We start from the raw sequence: 12,497 nt of genomic DNA, 5'->3' as shown, positions 1-12,497 counted from the left end.
CTGCTTAGTCCTTGATGAGCGCGTTCAAGTCACCGCCAGAGGGAGGCTGGAGATTGCGGCAGCAAGGGGGTGTGGGGAGCAGTAACATAAATTCCTGCAGGCATAGCCTCAAAGAAGTAGCCCTTAGTGGTCAGGATTGGAGGTTTAATGTTCTGAAATTGGAATCAGGTTGCGAGGGGACCCTTACTCTACTTTCCAACCCTGAGAAGGAGGGGCATGGGGAGGCCCCAGGAGAGCACAGGGGAAGGAGCATGAAGAGACTTTTGGGGAAGGGTATGGAGCTGTCTGAGAACCTGTCTGCTGTAAGGGCTGGAGCTGAGTTGAAGGCAGTGGGGAGGGAGAAGTTCCATGGAGAAAGTAGGAAGGTTTGGAAGGAGAGCAGTAAACTTTTGAGTCAGCCAATGCTGAGATCACTGCTCCTTGGAACACTGGAAGCTGTTGTGTCAGCGCCACTCCAGGTGTTAGTCTCCACTGGCATCCTGGTGCTCTGAGGGAGTCGCTCTCTTTAGTTACATGATCTATAAGGGTGTTTGCACTAATTCTAGTTCTGTACATATAAATGTTTTATATATGTCTCCATGCTTAACCTCTACATGTTTGCAGTGTTATAATGAACCCCTTGAAAATGAGCTTCTGAGATTGGTGAAAACAAACCTCTGAGAAAGTGAAAATGGTGCTAATTTTAATAACCTAATTTCCTTAGGTGATGTCGATGACTACAGTGCTGAAGTTGAGGAAATTCTTCCCCAGCACCTCCAGCTGTCTTCAGGTTCTGGCCTTGGCACTTCGCCGAGCTCTTCGCCCCGGACCAGTCCCTGCCAGTCACCAACCATATCAGAGGGCCCCGTACCGTCCCTTCCCGTAAGACCAAGTCGAGCACCATCGAGAACTCCGGGACACCCAACTTCACAAAGTATGTATTTTCTTTCAAGTTTTCTGTGACTTGCCCTAGCTGATCTGTTTGATTTTAGATGGTCAAATCTCTGATGCCTTTGGATCTGTACTGTGTTTTCTGTGCACACAAAAGAGGACACCTGTAGATGGTAAGCCCTAAGTGGAAAGGAAACTCATCATCACTTTCATTAGATGAGGTTTTCATTAAACCTTTTTTTCTATGAGTTCAGGTTTATCCAGCTCTTAAAATTGTTGTTTTTCTATTAGAGTAAACACTCAAAACCATCTGGGCTATATCTATATATAACCTAGACATAACCTGTATTATGGTATGAAGCAAAAAGAGACAAAAAAATCTTTTTGAATTCAAATTTAAGAGTCATTAATCCTTCAAAATTGGAAGATTCGTCCTGGAAGTTGTTATGTGGCATGACTAAATCACTGTTCTGTGCTTACCAATATCTCTAGAAGCTGTCCTCCATTTCGTAAATTTCTCCAGTTCTCCCATACAACTCTTAGAGGACTGGCTTCATTAGATTAATTTAAGATAAGCTAAGGTGTAAAGAAAAGAAGAGACTCCTTTTTTCTTCTCTGTATGGCCCAGTAGACTACAAATGACCTTATTCAACCAACGCTTTGTGCCCTCTTGATCGGGCCACTCAGTACATCAGCTCCCAGCACTTGGGGTCTAGGTAAGGCATTCATGCAGAGCGAGCACTATTTGCTTCCGTGATACCAGAGGGGAATTTAATGACAGAACTGCTTACGTTATTGATAATAAAAATGCTTGTCAGTACACTACAGTACAAAGGGAGAAAATGAGCAAAATCGAGAATTCATCATACGTATTGGGAAGTACCATACCTTGTGCTCACACCCACATGGAACCTGATCTTACCTCGTGTACTTTTTTAGGTTCTCCTCTTGACACTCTACCAGCAGCCCAGCAGCAGCAAAGAGATTCTCAGCCCCTGGAGCCCAAGAGGCCTCCTCCTCCCCGCCCGGTTGCCCCTCCTGCGCGCCCTGCTCCCCCCCAGAGACCACCTCCTCCTTCAGGTAACAAATCGAGTTCCACTTCTGCTAGATTGAAAATCTTCCTCCATTCTATTTTAAAATGTTTCGCATGTCTTCAGACTTCGAGCTTCTGGATTTTACTGTTTTTCTATCATTATTGCTACTGCCTGAGCCTTTCTCTGAGGAACATGTAGGAGCAATGGCACAGGTAGAAAGAGTGTCTCCCGACTAGATTTCTATAATGGGTTTTTCTAGCTGCCCTCTTATAGGTGTGCATGAAATGTTTGTTTTGCTTTTGCTAATTTGATGTAGTTATACGAATTTCTGTAAAATATATAATTAGATCTGAAGAACATACACATACTTATTTATAATAAAGTTTTATATATTTGCTTAAATATTCTTTTTAAGTGACTATAGTGCCATTACTTAAGTTATTAAAAGTATTTGCCTTAAATAATAGCTTTTTTGTAGTACCAAGGTACTAGTATGTAGATCCTACGTGATATTTAACATCATGAATACTGTAGTAAATCTTTGACATTTCAGTTCTTTATTTAATGTCCTTTCCTTTCTGCTGCATATTTTCTTATGAACTATAAGGGGCTAGGAGTCCTGCACCTGCTAGAAAAGAATTCGGAGGTAACCGTTTATATTTGTTACAATATATGCATCTTGGTTTATTCATCTTTTAGAATTTGATCCCTGTAATGGAAAGACATTTTAGATTTGTTTGATAAAAGCCAAAGTGAATGATATTTATACTTCAAGTTAAAAAATAGCTCCAAACTTCCATTATTTTCCTGTTAAGTAAAAGATCAGAGTTTAATTTTACTAATGAGCCAGGCTGATACAGGATTCCATTCTCCAGGTGGACATAGTTAAATTACCAATCAAAGACTGATAATGCTTTTTCTTAATAAATATAGTTAGGTTGGTTATACAGATTTAATTCCCCCAAATCACCTTAATTTCAAAAGGAATTCAGGTATAGTAAATATAGAACATTTTCCAAGTATTTGCTTAGTGATGCTCTAGTACTTTCCTTTTCTAGGAATTTAGCAAATCTAGTGATTAGCAAAATTTCCTAGCAATGCAAATTGAAGCTATAATTTTCTGAAATATATCTTTCATTTTGCATGGCTTTATCATAACTTGTCATAAAACTCATGCTTCACTTTTTTTTAACATGAGAATGATTTTATTTTTTTCAATAAGGAAATTTTTATTAACAAATGGGTCTTTTTTAAAAAAGTGTACTTTGGTTTACATGAAAATTTCTCACAAAAGTCAGTTAAATGTGTGTATTTGATAAGTTCATTTAATCTAGTTCTCAGGAGAGGATGAGCCAAGTGATCATAGTTCCATAGAAGAGCCTTTAAAGATCCACTGTTACTACTGTTAAGGCTCATTCCCTATATGTGTGTGGTCATTCTAATTCCACTCTGGCTGCCTAATGCCGTTGCTGACCGATTCACATGTTATCCCAGGTTGTCTCTGCTTATATGTAGATCTTAAGGACTTTGTATAAAAAGTACAGCTCAATTATTTCAGCCTGACAGCTTCTGCAGAATGCTGCTGGACTATAACTTTGCCACCGACTTACAAAAAAAACTTTAATTTTTCCCATTTTAAACTCCTACTTTTATTTATATTTTTATGATAACACCTAATTCTCCTCTTCCTTCAATTAGGAAAGCAACCGGCAGAAAATAAATAAATTTTTAAATGAATTTGTGAAGTTATAGCAAACTTAACTTAAAATCTGACTTAGTTTTTAAAAATTGCTTCTTTTCATAATTCTTTTGTAGGCAATGTTTGCACCTTACTTTTTGAAACCTATAAACTAATAACTCCTTTAAGGCAGTAACTTAGAGAAAGTCATTACAGTACCTTTAGAGTTTTCTTAAAATAGTGCATCAAAAACTAACTTCTAAGAAACTAATATAGTCCCATAGAAATTTAAAATGAAATTGATCTGTGATTTCCTGTTCCTTTTTGACTGTCAAATATTAGAGCTTTTATTAGTGATTTAACTGTGAATATAATGAGATGATCATAAAGCCAAGGCTTTCATTAAGAGATTTTAAAATTCCCTAGAGCTCGTAACCTGATGTAAAAAAAAAAATTGTCATCGCCTTTCTATCCTGTTTGAGGAAGGGGAGGACTGGAGTTTCGGCTAGGCTTCTGAAGTCACTTTGGTTTGTATTAATATCTTTGAAGAAGTTAAAGCAGTGAAAGAACTTTTAGCAAAAGTCATTTGGATGCAGGAATTGTTTTGTGCGCCTGCCTTTCATTCTGTGCTGTGGGCCCTGAACAATATACAGCTTCTGTTCTTTCTCTGAAAAGGTGTTGGAGCCCCTCCCAGTCCTGGGGCAGCTAGGCGAGAGATGGAAGGTAACAAGACTTCTGCATCATAGAAACGGACCTCTCATCTCACTGCTAAATGTCAGCCACCCCAGTGTGTTAAAGGCACACTAAATCTATCCTTAGTCTGCCCGTAAACTTCCCCTTCCTCCATGTACACCATGTAACCTCGTACTTCCTCTCTTCTCATTCCGTGTTGTGGATAGTTTCTAACGGGCTACCCATTTAATTACCCTGTGATTCTTATGTTGTATTGCACTCTGTTTTGTATATATTTCATATCTACTTAGGAGGTGGAATTACTGTACAGTGTTATTTTAAGAAAAATGCCTTTCAAAATTATTTTCAGAGTAAGTCAAACATTTAGAAATGTACTATACCAACTCTGCAGTTTTAAAAATAATTATCATGAAACCCTATTAATTCAGGTCCAAGAATAAGTATTTCGTGGGTGATTTCAAATAACATAAATTTTTTATGTATAATGATACTGAACTAAATTTGCTTAAAAGACCATTAAGACTAAAAGCCATTCATTAAGATCATAGTTATCAAGGGCTGATGTATTTAATATGACAATTGCACTTGAATTTCCTTTAAAAAATATTAAATTTGAAATGCCACCCATAATAGTCCCCCATGCTCCTTTTGGCCCCCAGAGTGATTTATTTCATTTCGTTTGTCTAGGTCTAGTATCTTTCTAGTGAATTTGAACTGCATATTAACACTGTCTTCCATAAGGCAAATACTTAGTTGTGAGATGTGCCTGCCTTCTACTTTAATCAGAGGATTTTGTTGTAGAACTCTAAAATACCTCATCATAAGATTCCTTTATCCATAGTGATAGCTACAGCACGAAGCCCTAAAACAGGGCTGTTAGGAGCCCCTGATATAACCTGGAAAATGCTCCGTATGCTGGGGAGCAGAGGTAGTAGGGTCACATCTTGTCACCATTCACACAAGCTGACCTTATGTTTTCAAGGTTCACAGGAGAGAACTCTGTTGGGAAGGTCACCTTAGAAGTCACCCTGTGCGTGAGAGATCAGACTGAGGGCTAAGTTGTCTCGCATGAATGTCACTCTGAGTATTCTAATTTTTCTCTCTTTTGGGGCATGTCCTTCAGGACAGATAGTAGCCTTCATCATTATCCAAAGCAGTGTACCTTTGATTCCCATCTCACGCCCGCATCTGTGCTGGTAATGAAACAGAACAGCCAACTGATGTTACGCAGTGTTGCTTGATTGCTTACTTATGACTCGTTTCTTTTCCCTTTCCTGCTTCTAAGCACCCAAAAGCCCTGGAACAACACGGAAAGATAATATAGGTAAAAACACTTGAATTTAGCTACTTAACCTTAAAACTGGACCATGTAGACACTTGGGATAGAAGTACATGGGTTCTTATTTCTTTCTTTAAAAAAAAAAACTTAAGTACATGGTGTGATGTCTTTTTTTCAGGACGCAATCAGCCTTCTCCTCAGGCAGGACTCACAGGCCCAGGACCTGCTGGATACACTGCAGTCAGACCGGTAGGCAACACCTAGCCTGGGGGCCTGCGGGTTTAGGGTCTGGGTCCCTGTTTGCTGTCAGTCAGGTGTGTTATCTCGGAAAATCATGTGTCAAGGCCTAGTTTCCTCAACTCTAAAATGAGGGAATGGCACTTGATGACCTCCAGGGTACCCTTTTAAGGATAACATTAACTCTTCAAAGATAACAAACACCCAAAGAACAAATAATCCAATCAGGAAATGGGCAGAAGCCATGAACAGACATTTCTGCCAAGAAGACATCCGAATGGCTAACAGACACATGAAAAAGTGCTCAACATCACTCGGCCTCAGGGAAATACAAATCAAAACCACAGTAAGGTACCACCTCACACCAGTCAGAATGGCTAAAATTAATAAGTCAGAAAAGACAGATGTTGGTGAGGATACAGAGAAGGGGAACCCTCCTACACTGTTGGTGGGAATGCAAGCTGGTGCAGCCACTCTGGAAAACAGCATGAGGTTCTTCAGAAAGTTGAAAATAGAGCTACCCTACGAGCCAGCAATTGCACTACTACTATTTACCCAGAAGATACAAATGTAGTAATCCGAAGGGGCATGTGCACCCCAGTTTTTAGAGCAGCAATGTCATAGTAGCCAAACTATGGAAAGAGCGGAGATGTCCATCAACAGATGAATGGATAAAGAAGATGTGGCATACACACACACACACACACACACACACACACACACACACACTGGAATACTGTGCAGCCATCAAAAAGCCAAAAATCTTTCCATTTGCAACAATGTGTTTGGAACTAGAGGGTATCATGCTAAGCAAAATAAGTCAATCAGAGAAAGACAATTATCACATGATCTCTCTGATATAAGGAATTTTAGAGGCAGGGTGGGGAGATCGTTGGGGGAAGGGAGGGGAAAATGAAATAAGATGGAATTGGAAGGGAAACAAAGCATAAGAGACTCTTAATCTCAGGAAACAAACTGAGGGTTGCTGGGGGGTGGAGGGGGAGGGATGGGGAGACTGGGTGATGGACAGTGGGGAGGGTATGTGCTGTGGTGAGTGCTGTGAGTTGTGTAAGACTGATGATTCACAGACCTGTATCCCTGAAACAAATAATACATTATATGTTAATTTAAAAAAAAGTGAGATGCTAGGTACAAGGTAGAGCAAATGATTCTCTGAAACTAAGACTGTAGCCGTCAAGGATAGTAGGTGATGTGTTTTATTGCCATAGTATTAACTGACACTAAACCAAAGCTTTGTGTTTTACAGAAAAGTCTTTAAATTGTAGAAAAATTCATGGTGAATAAAGTTTCATTAGAATTTTCCTTCTCTAAAAAAAAATATATATATATATATACACACACGCGCGCACACACGCACACACACACATACACACTTTATTATTTGAACAAAAGTGATGTCCTTCAGTAATTATGGTCCCTAAATAACTTAGAATCTCAAAGTTTATGAGATGGCAGTGTGTTTGGGCAGCTTTTTAAGGTATTACCTGAGTAATTAATGAGGATAGAAAGTCATCCTTCAAGAGGAAGAATTTTATAACCAGATCGCAGGGAGAACATTTATGATAGGAGTCCAGGTACTAACTGGTTCTGAAGGTAGGAAGAGTAGGGGCGTGGATAGTGCCACAGGGCTTTTCCCTTCCCTGTAAATCTGGGGTTTTCTGTGTTTAGCCTTTGTACTCGTACACATGAAATTACTCTAATATTTACCCAAATGAACATTTTCTCTGGGATCTAACAAGTAAGTAATAAAAGAAGATGGGAACCAGAACCAGTGGCTTGTCCAGTGGTGCCTGCACTGGATGGGGGCCCTTGCTTAGGAGTGGGACCCTGGAGCTGGTACTCTCTGGAGAAGAGAAGGGGCTGCTTCTGATGAAACCGCTTCTAATTCCTAGTAAGAAATGGATAGAGCATTTCTGAGACAGAAAACTTTGTCTTTCCTGTTGTAGCTGTCTAGTTAACACCCACCCTAAAAGTCCTTTACCGCATATAATATTACACCCCGCATTAAAGTGTCTGTGGGGGGGCGCCTGGGTTGAGTAAATGTCTCAAATGTTTTTTTCCCATTTTTAGACTATTCCGCCCCGTGCTGGAGTGATCAGTGCCCCGCAGAGCCATGCTCGGGCATCTGCTGGCAGACTGACCCCTGAAGGCCAAAGCAAACCACCAGAAGTGGCGAAAGGTAGACCCTATATTAGAAATTTTAGTTTCATTCTGAATTTTTTCACGTGTCCTTTTCCCCTCCTCTCACCTTCGGCAACGTACTCGAGTAGGGATACCCTTCCTTCTCCCTGCAGCAAGAAATGAGGCTGCTCGGTGAGGGAGCGGGGGACTAGAACACCCCAACACCTCACAGAAGGAAGAACAGAATGCGGTTTTCTAGAAAATACCTAACATCTGAAAATTCATTGTGTAGGGTCCGTTCTTCTTCCTGAACCGCTGAAGCCTCAGGCTGCCCTTCCTGTGCAGCCTTCTCCACCCCCGCCTGTTCAGAAGCTGCAGGAGCCGCTTGTCCCTGTCGCAGCCCCTTCGCCTCAGTCTGCTGCCCAGCCCAACTTGGAAACGCCGCCTCAGCCACCCCCTCGCAGCAGGTCGTCCCACAGCTTGCCTTCGGAGCCTTCGTCACAACCACAAGTAAGTTCCGCGGATGAACAAGGTCGCCCTAAAAAGCCTCTGGCGTAGTCTTCGCTGAGATCAGGGGTTCTCAGAGAGCAAGCTTGAAATTGGGGTCTTGAGGGCATTTCCAAGTGTTTCCCAGGCTGTTTTATCTTGTTAACATTTACAGTGTTTGTGACTTTCATTTTTTTAAATGCACATTTTACTTTAGATAGTTAATATACTAGGACCAACAGGAGTGTATTTTTCTTGTTGTTCACGGCTAATATATTAGTTTTGGCTTTCACTTTCTGGAGAGAGATGCCTTACCATTTGGCAGTGTGGTGAATTTCCAGCAAGCAGAGAATAATCCTTTCGTTCCTCCAGCAGCAAGTGGTAGTCCTTCTCTGTGGTGGAGCTGGCCCTGGGGTCCTCAGGTGTTTCCAGGTCAGTCATTGGACCAGTTTAGATGTTTTGGCTGTGTGCTCAATGACCAAGTAGAAACCATCCAGAGAATGAGGTCACCTCATTGGTGTTGCTCAGAAAGCATTGCCATTGCCTTCGTGGGTGAAAATCAGAAGATCACAAGGACTTTTGCTCTGCCGGCCTGACCTCACACTGGAAAGACTTGTGGTGTGTACATACAGTTATTTTTATACAGGATTGTCATGCAAGTTAAATTGTTCTACTTTATTGGATGCGATTTTACTTTGTTATATACATTCTAGTAAAATCGTTAAAATTCATGCTTAGTAAGAACACTTTTTGTTGTCCAGCCTTACAATTTATTTTATCCCAAAGTTTTAACTTGAAAATGCCATCAAGACCAAAGAAATGGGTAAAGCTTTAGAAGTCTGCTTTTAAACTATGTGAAGACCTAAAATACACAAATAGTACACATTGGCAAATGCCCCTTAGGCACATTTATAAATAATAGTTTGTATCTATTTTTACAGATATCTGGAGATGTCAGCTAGTAGGCAGAAGTCAACAGCTTCTTGGGCTTCTATGTGGTGAAAAACAGATATTAAAGTAAACATGAGTCTTAAAATGACTATTGTTAGCACTCACCTCTTTCCCAGACAATTGGTCACCTTTGTAAAAACTGAAGAAGTATATATAATTGAAAGAAATAAAATGTTCTCTTAAGCTGATTAATAGCATAAAGTATTCTACATTTTTTAGTTCAGAAAATTGACACGTCGGTGATACATAAAACACTGTAGAAATCCTTCAAACCACAAATGTCCACTATTCCTTTCTCTCTGCCAATCCCCTTTTAGTGAGTTCTGAATTTTTCTTCTCATTTTCTTGTAATGTGTACTCTTGGCTTTTTTGTTTTGTTTAGTTTTTATGTAATTGGAGGGCAGGGTGCCTGGGTGACTCAGTCGGTTGGGTGCCCGACTCTTGCTTTTGGCTTAGATCACGACCTCAGGTTCTTGAGATCCAGCCCCATGTTGGGCTCTGCACTCATGGGGAGGCTGCTTGAGGTTCTCTCCCTCTCCCTCAGCCCCTTCCCCATGCGCACACACGCACCCTGTCTTTCTCTCTCAAATAAGTAGATCTTAAAGAACAATGTTTTTAACTTTATTCGAATACCCAAAGAAATGTTGAATAAAATTTTTTTAGATGTAATTGGAGGGCAAAAAAATTTCAAACTAGCCATCTTAGAGCTTTCTACTACTTTTTTAGGAGAGGAAGTGAGCCTCTATTTTATAGTAAAAGTGAACCTTAATTCCTAAGTCTGTAACGGTTTAAGTATTCTTAGACCAGTATGAACATAGATCCAGTACTCTGGAAAACTTGAGAAAGAGCCAACTGTTCAGTAAGATTTCAGTTTTCAGTAGAAAATAACATGGATGTACCATAGGGCGAATATTCCCATGACTACTGCATTAACATTTTCTTAGGTCATTTTCTGGTTTTTTTTTTTTTTTTTTTAAGATTTTATTTATTTATTTGACAGACAGAGATCACAAGCAGGCAGAGAGGCAGGCAGAGAAAGAGGAGGAAGCAGGCTCCTTGCTGAGCAGAGAGCCCAATGCGGGGCTCGATCCCAGGACCCTGAGATCATGACCTGAGCCGAAGGCAGCGGCTTAACCCACTGAGCCACCCAGGCGCCCCTTTTCTGTTGTTTTGATTTCTCTTTTTCATTGGAATGGGTGGGTGATTTGGTGGCAGACAGCATGTGCTTCCTGTGTGGCCTGGTAGAGAACATTCTCCTCGAATCTTGTATTATCCACTTCTTTGAAACTACCAAAGATGTCTGTTTTAAATTCTAAATATTCTTTTTACTTTAGTCATTAATACCAGATTCCTCCAAACATTCATTACACACACACACTTTTCTCTCTTGGGGGAGCAGAGGGTCTTGTTTGTGTGCAGACTTGTCTTTGGAAAGGATCACAGAGTGGTTAAGAATTTCCTCCAAGGAGAGGAGAGTGCTGGGGGGATGGAAGGAAGGGAAGCATTTTACCTTCTCGTACCTCTTGGATTTTGAACCATAAAAATAATGCCTATTCAAAAAATAATAAATGCCTAAAATTAAAAAATCTCCCAGAGCTATAGGTTGAAAATGATAAGAATTTAAAATATGACATATCTGATATTTTGGTGATATGTGAAATCGTCTTAGAATTGAACACTTGGGGCGCCTGGGTGGCTCAGTGGGTTAAGCCGCTGCCTTCGGCTCAGGTCATGATCTCAGGGTCCTGGGATCGAGTCCTGCATAGGGCTCTCTGCTCAGCAGGGAGCGTGCTTCCCTCTCTCTCTCTCTCTGCCTGCCTCTCCGTCTACTTGTAATCTCTCTCTGTCAAATAAATAAATAAAATCTTTAAAAAAAAAAAAAAGAATTGAACACTTGGTAATTTTTACAAGTCTTTGTTATTAATTCTGCCCCAAATCTACAAGGTATTTAAAACATAAAAACATACATGGCCCAGCTTTCCTTTTTATTATTATTTAAATGGTCTTTGACTCTATAATTTTCTACAGAGAAGATTTGTCCAATGCAGATGACTATATAACATGTACAAAATGTAGAAATGCCTTCCTTCTCTGCCTCACATCTGGCATCTTAGTCGTCTGATTGTCATCTAAGAGCTGGAAGTTAGGAAATTCAACCAGAGATAAAGGAATAGCCTCACTGCTATACTGTCGTCATGAGAGCTGACAGGGAGGGAAGAGACCACGTAAGAGACCATGTAGGAAATCTCAGCATTCTGGATCTATTCAATACCTCCTACCTTCTTCTCTCAGTGCCAAAGCCAAGACACATAGCCCTGACATCATCGAAAAAGTACTTGTTTAAATTCAGGAGTCTTCGTGTTTAGTAATCAGGAAACTCTGTTCACGTTTAATATACTTCAGAGTGGTGACTTCCTCAATTGTAAAAATGAGTTTTGATATTTTAAAATAAGGTAAGCTTTAGATATTGGGGAAGATTTGCTCAAAACTGTTTTTGAGACTACTGTATTAAAAAAAATACTGCTGTGTTATGGAAAGATGATTTCATTTTTAAACAACAAAAATAGGCTCCGGTTTTTTATTTTGTTGTACCTTACCACTAATAAATTCTGAGGTGAATTAATGATAGTGTTACCATCCTTCTAAAAATTTGCTTAATATAGAATATGCCTGGATCCTGGTCATTTTGTTAAAATAAATACTGATTTTTCAATAGGGTAGTACCTTTGCAAAGTGGTGCCATTTTATACATTTTCTCTCATGATAACCCCATGGGCTATCTTGTGGCTGTTGTCCTCTTCCTGGGCGGCCATAACAAAAACGGGGTGGCTTAAACCACAGAAATGTGTGTTCTTAGAGCTCTGGAGGCTCGAAGTCTGAGATCAGGATACCAGCACAGCTGGGTTCTGGTGAGGGTTCGTTTCCCACCTTGCAGACTGCCTCTCCCTGTGTGCTCACGTGACCCTTCCTCGGGCCTTCCAGAGGAGGAGAGAGCCCGCTCTCTGACTCGTCCTTTCATGAGGGCACAGATCCCTCTGAGTCCCCACCCTCCTGGCCTCATCTAACCCCAGTCACCCCCCAGAGGCGCCACCTCCAAACACCATCCCACTGAGAGTTAGGGCTTCAC

General features: G+C 40.5%; 1 protein-coding gene across 3 annotated transcripts in view; it reads left to right on the top strand.

Annotated features, from left to right (window-relative positions):
* Positions 1-12,497, top strand: part of LOC111155704 (synaptojanin 1) — an 87,379-nt gene that overhangs the window by 69,022 nt on the left and 5,860 nt on the right. For 2 of the 3 annotated variants that reach the window (XM_022516019.1, XM_022516018.1), the window contains exons 24-31: positions 704-913; positions 1,810-1,950; positions 2,512-2,550; positions 4,258-4,305; positions 5,561-5,599; positions 5,733-5,803; positions 7,883-7,991; positions 8,226-8,443. In XM_022516019.1, coding sequence (XP_022371727.1) covers positions 704-913; positions 1,810-1,950; positions 2,512-2,550; positions 4,258-4,305; positions 5,561-5,599; positions 5,733-5,803; positions 7,883-7,991; positions 8,226-8,443 — 875 coding nt within the window. The remainder of the gene's footprint in view (positions 1-703; positions 914-1,809; positions 1,951-2,511; positions 2,551-4,257; positions 4,306-5,560; positions 5,600-5,732; positions 5,804-7,882; positions 7,992-8,225; positions 8,444-12,497) is intronic. The other variant, XM_022516020.1, reaches the window with a different exon arrangement.

This window comes from Enhydra lutris, unplaced genomic scaffold, assembly GCF_002288905.1.
Source record: "Enhydra lutris kenyoni isolate GAN:26980312 unplaced genomic scaffold, ASM228890v2 scaffoldscaffold43, whole genome shotgun sequence".
Lineage (NCBI taxonomy): Eukaryota > Metazoa > Chordata > Mammalia > Carnivora > Mustelidae > Enhydra > Enhydra lutris.
This window is presented reverse-complemented; position numbering and strand designations above follow the sequence as displayed.